This window comes from Clupea harengus, chromosome 4 (genome assembly GCF_900700415.2).
Source record: "Clupea harengus chromosome 4, Ch_v2.0.2, whole genome shotgun sequence".
NCBI classification, from domain to species: Eukaryota; Metazoa; Chordata; class Actinopteri; order Clupeiformes; family Clupeidae; genus Clupea; species Clupea harengus.
This window is the reverse complement of record NC_045155.1, coordinates 20,033,489-20,050,517: the sequence shown is the minus strand read 5'-3', so window position 1 is coordinate 20,050,517 and position 17,029 is coordinate 20,033,489. Positions and strand designations below refer to the sequence as shown.

General features: G+C 46.8%; 1 protein-coding gene across 12 annotated transcripts in view; it reads left to right on the top strand.

Annotated features, from left to right (window-relative positions):
• Positions 1 to 17,029, top strand: part of rap1gapa (RAP1 GTPase activating protein a) — an 88,454-nt gene that overhangs the window by 61,577 nt on the left and 9,848 nt on the right. For 8 of the 12 annotated variants that reach the window (XM_031566646.2, XM_031566644.2, XM_031566641.2 and 5 more), the window contains 15 exons: positions 3,832 to 3,867; positions 5,229 to 5,276; positions 5,987 to 6,025; positions 6,402 to 6,587; positions 7,676 to 7,779; positions 8,481 to 8,559; positions 8,932 to 8,985; positions 9,210 to 9,293; positions 10,225 to 10,325; positions 10,855 to 10,984; positions 12,515 to 12,670; positions 12,951 to 13,022; positions 13,415 to 13,501; positions 13,790 to 13,930; positions 15,328 to 15,459. In XM_031566646.2, the coding sequence (XP_031422506.1) occupies positions 3,850 to 3,867; positions 5,229 to 5,276; positions 5,987 to 6,025; positions 6,402 to 6,587; positions 7,676 to 7,779; positions 8,481 to 8,559; positions 8,932 to 8,985; positions 9,210 to 9,293; positions 10,225 to 10,325; positions 10,855 to 10,984; positions 12,515 to 12,670; positions 12,951 to 13,022; positions 13,415 to 13,501; positions 13,790 to 13,930; positions 15,328 to 15,459 (1,431 nt within the window). In that variant the 5' untranslated portion in view covers positions 3,832 to 3,849. Of the gene's footprint in view, positions 1 to 1,083; positions 1,704 to 3,831; positions 3,868 to 5,228; positions 5,277 to 5,986; positions 6,026 to 6,401; positions 6,588 to 7,675; positions 7,780 to 8,480; positions 8,560 to 8,931; positions 8,986 to 9,209; positions 9,294 to 10,224; positions 10,326 to 10,854; positions 10,985 to 12,514; positions 12,671 to 12,950; positions 13,023 to 13,414; positions 13,502 to 13,789; positions 13,931 to 15,327; positions 15,460 to 17,029 lie in introns of those variants that run through there. The other 4 variants (XM_031566647.2, XM_031566643.2, XM_031566642.2 and 1 more) reach the window with 3 other exon arrangements.

Sequence of the window (17,029 nt, the reverse complement as noted above, 5' to 3'; positions counted from 1 at the left end):
GAGGAAGAGGAGTGGGTGATTTAGCATTAGTAAGACAGTATTTCTAAGCTGATTGTCTATGAGAGGAAGTCTGGGGATGGCCAGTGATAGAGTTGACCTCTGAGGGGGCCGGGCTCAGACAAGTGTGTGACACTGTGTCCAGCCGGCACGGCGAGGCATGTCATTTCTCCGGCAGGCACATCTGGCCGTGGCAAGAGACATTACACTAATGATCCAGCTGAGACTGCCACACTTGCCAATGACAGACCTATTAGCACTGTGAAGGTCAGGCATCTGTCTCTCTGTCTGTCTCTCGCTCCTTCACTCTATTATCTTTTAGTCTCTTCCTCCCTCTTTTTTTTGCTTATTCCTTCTCTCTCTTTCGCTCTCTCTTTCTTTCTTTCTTGTTTTTGTCATTCTTTCTGTCTGTCTGCTTTATTGTCTCTCTTTCGTTCCTTTTTCTCCCTCTCCCTCCCTTCTTCTCGTTCTCTCTCTCTCTCTCTCCATCTATCCATCATTTTCTCTATATCCCACGAACTATAGCACCTCAGATCCACACATGGTGTGTCAGCCAGTCAAACCAAATGCTTGACTGTGTCTGGGCCTGAGTTAGAGAGTGCTAACCTGTCATCCAGTGGGTAAGATCCAGCCGTGTGCCTTGGCGCTGTGGAAGTGCAGAGAGGGGTGCTCTCTGGCAAGACTAGGCTGTGCTCAGACTTGTCTGGGAGAGGAGAGGAGAGAGAGGAGAGATAAAGGACAGGAGAGATAGAGGAGAGAGAGAGAAAAGAGAGGAGAGGAGCCAGGTAGAGTGGAGCACAGCCTGAGGAGGCAGTCTCAGTCCCGGCTCTGGCCAGCGGCCAGAGAGAAGGAGGAGGCAGGCAGGAGTACCCACACACACACACAAACTATACACACACACACACTACATACTATTGCATAAACACACACACTCATGCCCTCGAGGAATGCTCTCTCCGTGCGTGTCTCTGCCTCCATATCTCAACTTTTAAACACTGACAGACCGGATGTGGAAGAGAGAGAGAGAGAGAGAGAGAGAGAGAGAGCACGAGCGTGTGTGTGAGTGTGTGAAAGAGAGAGCGATAGAGCACAAGCGTGTGTGTGAGTGTTTGAAAGAGAGAGAGAGAGAGAGAAAGAGAGAGAGAGAGAGTGAGAGAGAGAGAGAGAGGACCAAGGGAAGAGACCAACAGAGAGTCTCAGCAGGACGTAGGAAGAGAAGAGAGTGACACTCCCACACACAGAGACTTCTATTTGAGCTTCTCCTCATAGACCTCCTGTGTACACCTGTGTTGTAAAAGCGGGCTTCGGACACCTGGATGTCTTCTGTGGGTTGGCCAGTGGACCGCTAGGGCGCGTGCATCAGCAGCCAGAGTTAGGAGTTCCACCTCTCCGTACCATGGATCATAGGAGACGTCCCACGCGGTGTCCTCACAGCAGCACTGGGTCTGGACAGCCCTCTCTACTGAGGTGGACGCTCACGCTCACGCTGACCGATGTGTCAAACTGAAGACAGCGCTGGTCTCATTCTCTGATCTGGACTTTGCCTGGAGTTTGGTTTTTCTCATCCACTTCTGGACTTTGATTTGGTTGATTTTTTTTTGGTTTGTTTTGTTTTGTTTTCCCTCCTGGCCAAAATGGCCAAAAGTCGGCATGTTTACCAGAGCCCGCCTCGGGTTACAGTGGGCCATTGGAAGAAGCCGAGCAGAGTGAGTAGCCCTTCAAGTGACGCATTGCTGTAATGTAATTAATTAGGTCAGAAGTGGCAAACAGGAAAGACCTCGGCAAGAGTCATTAGCCAACACACAGCTTTTTCTTTGAATACCGAACAAAGCAAACAGTGCAGGATAAGGACCCGAAGAACCGTGTGCTTTTTGTCATGAGAGCGAGCAGGGAGCGTAATTGTCACGGTGACACCAGCCGAGTGAAGGCACTTCATATGTCGCTCATTAAGTGGGAACTACCACTGCCTGCCTACTTCTCGGCTTTCTGTGAGGAATTGACTGTTGAGGGTAGGAAAAGCATTACTCTAATGAATTGCACTTTGTGATGGATGGTGAATTGTGGTATTTTTTGACCTGTTCATTTTTGTGTGCGCTTTCATGATTAGATGCACTGGATTAATTGAGGAACATCATTTGGTCCTTTCCCATGCTACTTGACTGGAACATAGAGCTTTACTCTGACTGGCCATAAGAGAGCAATTGAAATGTTTATTTTGCTAAGTGCTACATGTAGCCACCTCTGGGCTCAAGTCAAGGATTTAAGTGTTTAGTTTGCAGGGCCGGCACTGTGTGTCCTTCATGCACTTCTGTTTGTCAAGGGAGGGACCTCATGTGAAGGGTCAGCAAATGGATCCATTATGAGCTGTAGATCAGGACAGTTGATAGACTTTAATAAAGGGTGTTGGTTGCTGTGACATAAAGGACACATATATCAACAATAATTAGATGATTCTGATGGAATACACACATGTAACATCTGAGCTCTCTCCAGCATTTCTTTGCATGTTTGTAAACGTTGAAAATGTATGCCAATTCAGAGAAGAGGGCAACAAGATACATAGCATAGAATACAAAGGAATATTTGGAAACATAATCTGTTCTTTATCTCATCAGAATAATGGCATTAATCATTGAAACATTCAAATTTTTGGACTACAACCTTACCTTTAAATGCTATTTGTATGTTATGTAGATGTTGATACACATGCCTGTCATGTTTCTAGTTTATGGATCCAGCTCTGTAGAATGCAATACTTAACTTGGGTTTTTCCTAGTATAGCTCTTCCAAGTCATATTTGTTTTGAGGGCAGTAATATATTTGCATATGGCGGAGGGTGTGCTAAGAGATCTACTCTACTCTGCCACACTTGCCTGCAAACTCTCCTGTCTGTTTAGTCAGAATGGCCTGGTGTTCTGGTCCTCAGTGTGTGTGTGTGTGTGTGTGTGTGTCTGCACACACACACACACAGAGAGAGAGAGAGAGAGAGAGAAAGAAAAAGAAAAAGAGAGAGAGAGACATTTCTACCCAGAACACTCTTGAAGGTGCAGATTTGTGCGTTCCCATTCTTTCACAGTAGTTCAGCTCTCTCTCCCAATCCTCTGCTAATATGTACTACATATAGTCAGGTCTAACCAGATGTGAAATGGTCTGGCCATGTCTTACCGTTTATTACTGCAGATAAGTTGGTGTACTTTGCCTAGGTAAACAAGGCCCACTGTTTGTTCTCATACCGAATGAGATGTGAAAAGGGAACTTGAACAGTTGCGAAGAGAAAACAAACCGACAAACTTATTCAAGGTCATTCAATGCTTTTCCACAATAGGTGTAACCTACGGAAAGCTACTCACACAAAGCCTTTTGTTGACAGCGCAAGTGATGTTCCTGCTTCTTGTATTGTGCCAAAGTTGTGCTTGCTGCCATAACATTGTATTTTGCCTAAGTGCATGTTGTCATCAAAGCCAGAGCTTGCCCAGTGGCTGTCTTTAACATGGTACTAAACCTCACTGCTGCAATGTTGTCTTTGCGCGTAGTGTGTATGCGAGGGGTTTTGGCAGGCTCCCGGAACAATCTGTGGAAATTCAATAAGGCCAGTCACAGGCAACAGGATGGCGTGCTACCATCCTGATTAAGTGTAACAAATTAGTTTAGTGTGAGCCACTTCATGCATGAGAGTAATTAGCATGTTCACACATTACTAGCCTTACATGTACTGCAGGGGTTGACTTAGCGTCCTCCATTACAGCTGAGGGTCATCGTTCGTTCATTCATTCTATTAATAATTTCTTTATTCTTCATCGCCTCATCTCATCTCCCTTCCTCCCCTCTTCACAGACCTCAGATTTATTTGAAATGATTGAGAGAATGCAGGTAAGGTGTTTTTTATCTCTGTCTTTCCATCTCACTGATTTCTTTAATCGTGTCTGATGTGGCGGCTTATGCTAACCCCTCAAGTAGCTTTGTCGTCTCACTGGCACTAAAGGTCATTTTTGTCCTCCCCAGACTTTCCCTCCCCAAATAACCCTGAAGGCAGACATTGTTTCATTCATTTGCGTGCCATGGTTTCAGAAGCACAGAAGTACATAGAGCTCATAATGGCATCGTGAATACCACTAAATTAATCTCTGTCCCTCTCTCTGGGCGTCCATTATGATTCTTCCTTCCTGGAAGCAGCTAATGGAAATATAGGTCAGAACAGATTATCTCTCCGTTGATCATTATTGCTCTAGTCATTTTTATGCTGTGCTTCCTCAGTCATTAAATGGATATGGTGCATCTCAGGATTACTTACAAGTACACTGAATATTATCTGCAGAGACACACTGAAATGTATATGATCTTCAGAGGAAGGGTTCATTTTTATTTAGTTATTTTGCTATATCTAACTATATAGTCATGGTGGTAGGCCTAAAATATGTTCATTCATTGTTACACTCCTGTAGTGTTCCAGAGTTTGTTCTAGAGTTTGCTTTGAGATGAAGACTGTCCGTTTTTGTTTAGATAGATCCTTCATCAGAAATTCTCATCATATTTTTTTCTGAGATTCCCTCCTCTCCCGCATCACACTGCCGCTTTCAAACACAAACTGACAGTTATCACCCCCATCAAACGAGCCATCCCACATCGCTCCGTCACGCTCCGCCTGGCGTCTGGTGGTCTTTTCTAGAAGTGTCCGCCCCAGAGCCATTCCGCCTTTAGGGTTAACATCTTTGTAAGTGGCACAGTCCTAAACAACTTCCATCTGTTGCTTTTCCCTCACAGAGCTCTTCAGTCTCCTCTGTGTGTGTGTGTGTGTGTGTGTGTGTGTGTGTGTGTGTCTTACCGTATGTCTCCATATAGAATGTTCTCCTTCTATCTCTGAGATTAGTGCACGTGAGTGAGCGTTCCCTCCGTCCTCTTTCCCATTGTGTGTCCTTATGTGTGTTCTGTTCTGTTCATGTATGAGTGCGTTTCTTCATACCCTCAGGGTTTCCCCTCTATTCCACAGATTCTCCTCTTTTAACTGCTGTCACTTTTCATTCCAAGCACCACTGTGAATAATATGCACTGATTCTGGCACATTTACAATAAAAGTCTACTTGGGAAATAAATGTTCTTACACCCATGTTCATTTGACATCTGTTGCTGTGCCGTTATTTGCCACAATGAATACAACGATCAGTGTAAATGTCATGCCGGTAAGACATGAAAGGGTGCCGCAGAGCCAAGCCTTCTCCCATTTGTCTTTGCAGGGCAATAGAATGGATGAACAGAGGTGTAACCTTCCTCCCGTGCTCAAAGTAAGTGCCGTGCTCCTCTCCTCTCCTCTCCGGCGTGCCCTGCTCTGCTCCTCTCTTCCCCACAGGCCTCCCTTTGCCCCACACAAAACCGTCATTGTCTCAGTGCCGTCGCCGAGAAACGTTTTCTCCTTATCTCTCGGCAGACAGCCAGAAAGACAGGACAAAAAAAAAACAGAGGGGTGCAGTTATCTACTGCGACGTGCTCAGCCTTCAAAAGGCAGCTGTGTCTCCCCGCTCACGTGTATAGACAAATGGAATAAGCAAAGAACGAGGAGAGAAGAAAAAAAAAAGAGAAGCGCAGTGAGATAAATAAATTGGCACGGAGCAGTGTTCCTTGGCCCGTGGCCATCTCTATGTAATGAACCACGCCTGAGAAAGCGGCTTGGGCTTGATTGGGTTGTGATTTAACGTTCGCCAGAATTACAACCTCATTAAATGCTCAGGAAAGCTCTTCTTTCCTCCCTTCCTTTCCTGGTCAGCTCATCCGTGTGTTTCAGTTCTTCCGCCCTTGGACAATCATGGCCACGGAGGTGTACAGCGGTACACATTAATGAGCCGCTGGCTTTTTAAAGAAGTGCACTGGGCTGTACTGGATTGGGCCCTCAGAACTTTGAAAGCAGTATTGTTTGTAAAGGGAGAGCTTCGTGGAGGGTGGAGGGGTTATCACACACAGATAAGTGACTCGTCTGTTCTCTTCTCTCTCCCCACAGACAGAGGAAGACTACATTCCTTATCCCAGCGTCCATGAGGTGAAGCAGAAACTCATCAAGAGAAAATGGCCTGTCTGTGCCTCTGTGTGTGTGTGTGTGTATGTGTGCGTGTGCGTGTGTGTGTGTGTGTGTGTGTGTGTGTGTGTGTGTGTGTTTGTGTGTGTGCGTGTATATGCATGATGTATGTGAGAGTGTGAGGGCAGGAAGATGTCTTCATTAGAGGCTGCTGTGTGTGCTAGTTTCTATCCCAGTGTCCATAGGATGAAGCCATATCAGAGAAACATAAATACGTGTGTATTCTCTGTATTCACCATAAATATGTGTGTCTAGGAGACACTACTACTTGAAATCTATATTTGAATGTGTGTGTATGTGCACATCTGTATATGCCTGTGTGTGTGTGTATGTGTGTTAGGTGCTTGGAAGAAGGAGCCCGTTCCCCCTGATTCTGCTACCCCAGTTTGGCGGCTACTGGATTGAAGGGACCAATCATGAGCTGCAGAGCGGGAACGACCCCGAGCAGCTCCTGTCTCCCACATCCCACGTCAAGCTGGAGTCCAACACCACCGCTAAGATCTACAGGAAGCAGTTCCTGGGCAAGGTGAGCAGCCGGAGACAATCTGACAGTCCAAACAATGTTTCCTCACTCTCACAGAGAGAAGAGATCAGGGGAGAAAGGTGGGGAACATGGGAGAGAGGTTGTCATATTCCTGGAAATGAAAACCTTTCGATCTAGGTTTCTGGCTGGCTGGTTTGTTGGCTGAATGGGCTAGCTGACATCTAAGGTCTTCACCCATGAAGTTATTGCTGTGGTCTGAAGCATATATCAAATGACCCCTTAGGCATGGCTAGTGGGCAGTCTATGAGAGGTGTAGGTGAATTATTACCTTTCCCATCACAATTTTATCACATTTGTAGACTTTAGGCTGGTTCTCTCTCCTAGGGCCCCTCCCTTGAAACTATTTTAGAGGTACAGAAAATATGAAACATTATGAAGTGTCCTTAGGTCCAATATAGTTAGTGTTTAATTATTCATTAAGAACAATGTCATTATGTTAGTACACTTTGTTACAAGATGTACTTTGGGTTAAGGTTAAGTCTTGGATTAGTATTAGATTAGTAATGAGTGATAATATTTACAAAAGAAGTAACAGTATTATTTATCTACTTACTTAAGTACACTGTCATAAATGCACCTAATATATTCTGAATAGAAAGTATTTTTAACATGTGTTGAGGCTCACAATATGTTAATTTTTACTCTCAAAAGCCGTGATTTGATTGAAAGTAATGAGGTGGTCTCCCTTAATTTACAACTCTCCATCACGGCTTGGCTGCAAAATAATGAAGATATTAAGATTTCCTCCCTTCCAGGGTGGCCTTAATGTATTCAGATCGAATCTTATAGACGAGGCAAAGGGTCTAAATGAATGGGAGGCAGGCGGGGATGCCATAGATCAGCAGGGGAGACGAGGAGAGCAAATTAAATAATGAAAAGAGAGTTTGCTGGGTGCGTGGAGGAGTGAAGAGCTGGGGTTGGGTGGAGTTGGGTAGAGGAGGGTGTGTGTGTGTGTGTGTGTGTGTGTGTGTGTGTGTGTGTGTGTGTGTGTGTGTGTGTGTGTGTGTGTGTGTGTGTGTGTGTGTGTGTGTGAGATGATGAATTGTAAGTTTTGTTTCCGTGGTTATTAGGAACACTTTAATTACTACTCTGTGGACAGCGCCCTCGGCCACCTGGTGTTCTCCGTGAAGTACGATGTCATCGGCGACCAGGAGCACCTTCGGCTTATGCTCAGGTACTGTGCTTTAAGAATGAATCAGTTATTTGCTCTCTCTCTCTCTCTCTCTCTCTCTCTCTCTCTCCCACCTCTCTCTTTTTCCCTCTCTCCCTTTTGTTCTCTCTATCTCAGGCACTGCGCTAGCAGTATTCATTCATGTTGCTTACTTTCCCTCTCCCCTCTCTCTCCCCTCTGTCCCTGTCTTCTGGCTCTCTCTCGTTCTCTCTCTCTCTCTGTTCCGTGAGGTCTGGATGTGTCATCGTGTTTAGCTGTCACATCCCGTGCCATCCTCCTTCCACATATGTGTAATCATTAGGTTTCACAAACAATCATCTCTGCCTTCCACCTGAATCTGCCCTTTGTGGAAAATAAGAGCATGCTTAATCAAGACCCTTTCAATATGAAAAAAGTAAGGCCTTTGAAGCTAAAGACCGGATATAAACACAGCTCTGATATCCGCATTTGACAACAGATGGACAATATGGGCCAGTGTGTGGGTGGATGGATGAATGAGGGCCCTTTTATCTCATGTGACGTGACGTGATGCGTTTAATACGGCAAACTGACCTGGTGCAGATAGAACAGTCAGACACACAGGGGCGAGAGGAAGTAATTAACACCAGGAAAAGGGGGGTAAATAAATAACTAAATAAATAATGAAGTCTTATACTTTGTTTTGAATGGGTGGCTGCTCTCTCTCCTCTTTTGTTCTCTCCCAGAACTAAATTGAAAACGTACCATGATGTGATCCCAATATCGTGCCTGACAGAATTCCCCAACGTGGTCCAGATGGCCAAGGTAAGGGTGCAGACACACACACACACACACACACACACACACACACACACACACACACACACACACACACACACATACACACACACACACACACACACACACACATCTCGGAGCATGGTGATGGGATCAGGGCTATTATGTCCAGGCATCTCCCATTTGTCTGAGTGACATGACTGATGCCCTGTCCCTCTATGCAGTCCTGGAGCCAGGGAGTCTGTACCCTATCATTACTTTCACAGCAGAAAACGGGACACACTCACACACACACACACACACACACACACACACACACACACACACACACACACACACACACAAACACACAAAATCAACAAAAGTCAATGATCTTGTGTCTCTGTCTTCTGTTCCAAGCTTGTCTGTGAGGACGTGAACGTGGACCGTTTTTTCCCAGTGCTTTACCCAAAGGTATTGTTGGTACACTGCTTTCCATTATAATTGTTGTGTTTAAATCCTGTCACATGACAGTGCTACAGACCACACACATGACCTAAATGCCAAGTTGTCATCCTTAAGGACTTCAGGGAGGGAACTGTTTGTGTAACAGCAGAGACAGTTGACTTCACTCTTGACATTCACTTCAATTAAATTCTCATTCTCTTCACTCTCCTCAAAATGTCACCTCACCGCAGGCTTCGAGGCTTATAGTCACTTTTGATGAACATGTCATCAGCAACAACTTCAAGTTCGGTGTCGTCTACCAGAAATTCGGACAGGTAAGCCCCATCATGTTACTAGAAGCATCAGTCACATTGACATAAGGTAGGCTTAGTCTTGCGCCTTTTTCCAATCTCACTGTCTTTTGTCACACTAATGACACTGAGGTCTTTAGAATTAGCATATATTTTCATAAACATCTTGTTAAAATCACAACCGTATTGTCTGCCCAAGCTCTCGATCACAATCTTGACCTTTAAGCCTTAAATGGCAGATGTCTGTGCTTTGTGTAAAGCCACTCTGCCGGCTGGATTATTAGCATCAATGAGGAGATTTGCGTTAAGAGAGACATCACAAAGCCCCTGAGCCCATAGAAGAGGCTGCTCCACGGGGATACTTTTACTTTTACTTTTTCTACTGTGCTGCCTGTGTCACTCAGCTGAGAAATATGTCACTGAGAAACAAACGAGCCGGTTTGGTACATGCCCAGCAGTAGTGTAACCCTGGATCCACTCTCTTCCGCCATATACGGATGTCCGTCGCCTTAGCGGGCCACGCTAGTATGTTTATTCTAGAGACACATTAGCATTTTCACTGGGCTAATTGGCTCCAAGTAACCTGTGTGAAAGAGCTCTTTAGATTTGCTAATGCCACGCTGGAGTGGCTTTGGCTTTGTCTTTGGTCGAGATCTTTGTTGACATTGCGTGTTCCGGAGGTTTCGTTCCGTTTCACATTTTTTATTCGGTACACTCCGGTCGTGATGATAAACAAAAAGCAGCGCCGTGGCTCCCCGTTGTTATTCTAATGACCTGCGCCATGCCTCGGACGATCATGACGCCTCTAATTTGCGTAGCGCTCTGTTGGGTGCTGTCAGCGCATTCATGAAGCACACATCTGTTATTGTGTTGCATTGTGTGCGGCCGTGGCCTTGAAGGGCAGAAGGTTCCAGAAGGTGCACGACTGAATATGTATCCTGATTGTTCTGTGCAGACCTCGGAAGAAGAGCTCTTCGGGAACAATGAGGAGAGCCCGGCCTTTGTGGAGTTCTTAGAATTTCTGGGCCAGAAGATTGAGCTCCATGACTTCAAAGGGTAAGGTTCTCTTCAAACCAGCCTCTCTTAGAGGCAGCTGGCAAGCCAGTCAGATCAGGGCCGGATCAGGGCCAGATCAGAGCCGGATCAGGGCCGGATCCATACCAGAAGCAGCTGCCACCTGTGATTGCAGCAGCTTTCTCTGCAGACCATTTGAATGTAGTCATTCCTTTTGTCTAGTGTGCACACAAAGTGAGATAGGTTGGGTAATGAACTGAAAGGTGGAGCAGAGCCATAAAATGTCTGTAACTGGTGCGTCCACTTACTTTAAAGACACATGCTAAGTGATTGCAGCCTTTTAGGGTAGATCAATGCATGGCAGACATAAAGTGATTCACACCAACATGGATCAATGAAACCTGATTAGATGTACTGCATCTGTGAATATGTATATGTGTGAGTCTTTGTCCAAATGTCTTGGACACTCATGGGGAAGTGAGAAAGGACTGCTGTGTTTTTGTGAATGTGCATGAAAGTGATCCTTATGGGAGGAAAGGAAATGGCGACACATTACCATGTTTCCACCTAGTTTCCGCGGAGGGCTGGATGTGGCGCATGGGCAGACGGGGACCGAGTCGTTCTACACCAACTTTCACAACAAGGAGATCATGTTCCACGTGTCCACGATGCTCCCGTACACGGAAGGGGACACGCAGCAGGTAAACACACATCCTGTGTGCAGCTAAGATGCAACACACACACACACACGCAAACACACACGCAAACACACACGCAAACATACACACACACACAGACACACATACACGCATACACAGACACACACACACACATGCAAACACACACGCAAACACACACGCAAACACACACGCAAACACACACACACACACACACACACAGACACACATACACGCATACACAGACACAGACACACACACACACATGCAAACACACACGCAAACACACACGCAAACATACACAGACACACATACACGCTTTTTTTTAGCCTCCTCTCTTCACGGAAATCCAAACTCACCACTTGATTTGAGACACAGGCATGCTCACACATATACACACACACACACACACACACACACACACACAAACACGCACATGCAGACATACACACACACACACACACACATGCTCATACACACACACGCACATGCAGACATACACACACACATGCACTGAGTTGGGTTTGACTCCAGCTGTTTTCCCCATGGGGACTAGACTAACGATTCATGTCAATCATTCAGGCTGATTCAGGAAGCAGCACCCGTCCTTCACTTATTTATGTTTACCACACACTGTGTGTGTGTGTGTGTGTGTGTGTGTGTGTGTGTGTGTGTGTGTGTGTGTGTGTTTATTTATGTGTGTGAGTATGAGTGCCAGACATGGCTGAGTGCTTTGAGATACAAGATTAACAGTTTGCCTGAAGCTCTTCCTTTACACACTGACTTACACACTGACGTACACACTGACATACACACACCCTCACTCATGAAGAGACTTGCATGCACATCCTCACACCTGAATATCCCACACACACCATACATAAACACTCACAGAAACACACTTTCATAACCACTCATATCTCACACACACCATACATAAACACTCACAGAAACACACTTTCATAACCACTCATATCCCACAAACACCATACATAAGACATTCACAGAAACACATTTTCATAACCACTCATAAACAGTTGCTGTTGAATTATTCAGCCTGATGAATTGTTTAGTAGCCCAGCAGACTCTCCCTGCAGGAAATCTGTATTGAGCAGCGTTCAATAGGATCCCAGGCTCAGCATGTCTTCGAATGCACAGAAGGAGCCCTGAAATAGCTCTGCTCATCACAGGCATAACCCACACAGATAATTACATTACACAAGACCGCTCTCTACGTGACTCACACTCAAAGTCTGGATTGGATAAAGGTGTGTGGGACTCACAGGTTTACTCATGATTTGGGAAAAAGTTTAACAAAAAAAAAATATATATTCTGTAGGTTTGATTAAACAGAGGAACTTTTGTACACGGAGTGAAGATGAACTTGTTACACTCCCAAGGCGCCGGTATGGCTCCTCCACAACAGTTATCTCAGGGAGCTGACAAGCAAACACAGCTGAGCTATTTACGTAGTCGTTCAGTGAATCATTCCGTTTGGAAGTGCACTGCAGGGAAGAGTGGTTGGTATTCCCGTTGTGACGCTGTGCTCCGCAGCTGCAGAGGAAGAGGCACATCGGGAACGACATCGTCGCCGTGGTGTTCCAGGACGAGAGCACACCCTTCGTGCCCGACATGATCGCCTCCAACTTCCTGCACGCCTACGTGGTTGTGCAAGTGGACAACGCCTGCTCTGACAACGTGCTGTACAAGGTAGATCCCCTCAGAATCAACAGAAAAAGGCTTTGTGACGTATGCTGTTATAAGTCATAAACACATGTTCAGGTGAATAGTACCACCATTGTGACCATTATTTGTAAACATGCTATTTTGGGATATGACTTTGTATTTCACTGTGACTATTTGTGTACATATCTGTACGAATGGCAGTAGGCTGTAATGTGTTCTTCACATTAGCTGACTGACCAGGGAATGGACCATTAAGTTGTGTTCGTCTCTTTTCTATCATCTGTGCTGGGCTGTGACTCTGTAGGTGTCGGTGACATCACGGGATGACGTCCCATTCTTTGGCCCAGCTTTGCCAGATCCAGCCGTCTTTAGAAAAGTGAGCGACCCCATGTCTTGTTTAGTGTGTGAGGGGGAGAAGATGGATGCATTAATCAGCAGGGGACACAGAAAATAATCAACTCCTGCTGCTCAGCTAGTCCAATCAGAGTGCCAAACATGGCAAAATAATATATGGGCTTAATTTTTTGTGCTACTTTAATCTGCACTCCTCTTGAATCTGTTTGGTAAATAATTTCATGGTCATTTCAAACTAAAACCCAGGGGAATTATGGGACATCTCTGCGTGTTAGCTGGGGAGGTCCTGCTGTGAGATGGGCTGCTAATGGTTTCACAGTGCAGCATAAAGCTCTGCGAATTATGGGACCCCGGAGCAGAGTAGCGAGTCTGGTATTCCTGGGAGAGTCTCATCTGTCACTGCTTGTTGCTTAGGGACCAGAGTTTCTGGAGTTCCTGCTCACCAAGCTCATCAACGCAGAGCTAGCGTGCTACAAGGCAGAGAAGTTCGCCAAGCTGGAGGTGAGTCATCGGATAACTCAAGTCATCAGGCCACCCCATGACCTCTACTGAGTAAAAGTATAATTAGGGTGGGAAGGGTCATATCATCAAGTGCTTGTGCATGTGTGCGAGGGAGAGGTGTGTGTGTGTCTGTGTGTGTGTCTTTGTGTCTGTGTGTGCGTGTGCGTGTGGGTGTGTGTGTATGTACATGTGTCTGTCTCACACCTCAAGGCTTTCATAAACTCACCAGCTGGTGTATGTGTGTCATGTTTGTGCGTGTGTGTGTGTGTGTGTGTGTGTATCTATCAGGAGCGCACGCGGACAGCTCTGCTGGAGACGCTCTACGAGGAGCTGCACCTCCACAGCCAGGCCATGATGGGTCTGGGAGGAGAGGAGGACAAGCTGGAGAACGGTGGTGGAGGAGGAGGGGGCTTCTTTGAGTCCTTCAAGGTAACCTCCCCGAAAGCCCACCGCCCAAGCCAGACCCCATCCAGCTCTTGGTGATGGGGCTTCTCTTCAACTCTCTTAGGGTGGCCTAACACTTTGGTGGGGATGTCTGGCAACTATCTCTCATGGAGCTGAAGGTGCCAGGTTACTGATGTGCCCAGCCAGAAACAGCATGTATCTCACATTACATCATCAAATGGAGAGACTGGGATATCATTCCATCCTATTATGGTACAAAACAGACCCATTAAAGTCGTTTAGAACATCGTCTGCTCTAATGACTAGAGAGACAGTGCTAATTCATCCTCTCCTGCACAGCAATGCTCATTCAGCACCAGTCTTAGCCCCTCCGGGAATCTATTCACCGTCCCGTACACCTTAATGATCTTAATTATTATCTCATTAATTATAATTAGTGGTAATTATGAGTGTGCAAATACTGAAAGCTTGGTGATATTGTGACAATTACTGATATTCCCTCAGTGGTTATACAACAGAGATAAATGACCCATTTTCAGGGTCACATTCTGGCAATAAAATTCCATAGGCACTTAGACATGTCGCTAGCAAGTGTAGCTATGCATTATTATCCAGAGCTCATCAGTTTCAGTCTCTCCAGTGAACATGCTGTTTATGGCCATATATGTTGCAATCAACCTCTGCCAATTTACAGATTCATCAAATCCTTTCTCCTCTTTCTCTGTTTTTCATGATTTTGGAACTACTTATATAAACAGCATGATGGGTCTGAAATCAATCTGTGCTCACTTTTCTAAATCAGGTTAATGAGATTGTGAGCCACTTGTCTCTGGTCACGTCAGACGTCGTGAGTGTCATAGGGTGATGCCGGGTGCACTGAAAAGTGTCCTTTTAAGCAGCCAGGACATCTGAGCAAACTGCCTCATCAATATGCATTAGGAAAGAAGTGCTGTCTTTGAGCCATCCTGTCCTATCCTGTCCTGCCCTGCCCTGTCCTCTCCTGTTAGCTGGCTTTGCTCCTGCCCGAGTGAAAATGCCTTAAGGGCCTTTCCATTCGCCAGGGTGGAGTGCTGGGGTCTACTGTAGCACACACCTCTGAGCCTTCTCCAAACACGTCCACACAGGCTGGCTCCGGCATGGTGCTTTAACACGGGTGCTTCTCCTCTCTCCATACAGCGCCTCTCTCAAGGGTTCGCTCACGTCTCGCTTTTCTCTCAAGAAGTTGTGTCCTCTGGGATCGGTGGAAGCTCTTTGGGTTTGGGGGGCAGTGGGGTGATTTTGGTCTTTCAAAGCAGAAGCCTCTCCCTGTCCAAGCCCACGCCCTCTTAACCAACCCCCCACCCCCCCATGCCCTCTCTGGCTTTCCCCCACTCACCACCTCCGCAGCTCAACCCCCCCCATCTCTGCGTTTCTCTCTGTAGCGGGTGATTCGCAGCAGAAGCCAGTCAATGGACGCCATGGGCCTCAGTAGCAAGAAGCAGCCCACGGTCTCCACTAGTCACAGCGGAAGCTTTATCCACAACCTACCAGAGATCCCAAAAGTCCCTGTGCTAGTAAGTAGATCCCCCCCCCCCCCCAACACCACCCCAATCCCTTCATACACCCCAACCCCGCCTTATGGTGTTGAAACAGTGACGCCTGTCCTGACCTGGATGACACCCAACCTGGATGAAACCCTGGTCCTGATATCCCTGACCCCTTAAAAGAGGACTTTCATGACTCACTCACATCACTGAGATTCAGTTCACATCTGCAATGAGTCTTTTTCAGTTTCTGTTGGTCGTGTGGAGAGTCACCCCCAAACCCACCTATACCCCCCTCCCACGATCTCCTCCTCAACCCCCTCCACACAGCTCTCCTCGTGTCTCCTACATGAACTCCTCTGCCTAAATGTGCCTGTCTGCAACAGAGAGACAGAGACCTGTGTGTCTGTGTGTGTTTGTGTATGGGTATGTGCGTGAGAGAGTCTGTGTGTGTGCGTGCGTGCGTGCGTGCGTGCGTGCGTGCATGCGTGTGTGCGTGTGCGTGTGCGTGCGTGTGTGTGTGCGTGCGTGTGTGTGTGTGCGTGTGTGTGCGTGTGTGTGTGTGTGTGTCTGTGTGTGCGTGTGTGTGCGTGCGCGCCTGTGTGTGTTTGATGGATGTGTGTTAGATGTGCTTGCCCAGCGTGAGCACCAAAGAGCTGGAATGCACTGCATGCTGCCCAGAGGCGATGAGAATGAGAAAACATGAACACAGTGCCGTGCTCCCGCACGAACACAAACAAAACACACTTGTCCTCTGCCTCGGGAGTCGTGCGCCACGGCCAATTTTTGATCATGATGCAAGAAGGTGTGTGTGTGTGTGTGTGTGTGTGTGTGTGTGTGTGGGTGTGTGTGTGTGTGTGGGGGGGGTGTGTGTGTGTGTGTGTGTGTGGCCGTGGGGAGGTCTGCCTCAACACAACCGTACAACTTTGTTGTCATGTGGTAGGCAATAGAGAGGCCCTGAGGAGTGGCCTGGCAAATGGAGTGGAGGTTAGAGAAATGACTGCCAGAGGCTTTCATCTCGACTCAACCCCGTGTGGGGTCTGTCTGCACTGTGGAGTCTGTCTGCAGTGTGGGGTCTGTCTGCAGTGTGGAGTCTGTCTGCAGTGTGGAGTCTGTCTGCAGTGTGGGGTCTGTCTGCAGTGTGGAGTCTGTCTGCAGCGTGGAGTCTGTCTGCAGCGTGGGGTCTGTCTGCAGTGTGGAGTCTGTCTGCAGTGTGGAGTCTGTCTGCAGTGTGGGGTCTGTCTGCAGTGTGGGGTCTGTCTGCAGTGTGGAGTCTGTCTGCTGTATGGAGTCTGTCTGCAGCGTGCCAGTGGGACTGTGATTTTGCTGCTCTTTGTGTGATAGCTGTATATCTGTGTGTGTTTGAACACATACAACATACTCCACATATGTTGAGATACTACTTGCGTATGTGGCTGTGTGCGTGCATTTGTGTGTGTTCGACAGTTTTTGCCCAGACATGTGCTTCTGTCTATACCAAGAGTGTATTGGTATGTTCCATTGTCTCAGGTGTGTTGGTGTGTGCACAGCTGTGATACCAAAGATTATATTGGTATGTACGTGTGTGTAAGGCACACACACACACATGTCCCACAGGGTT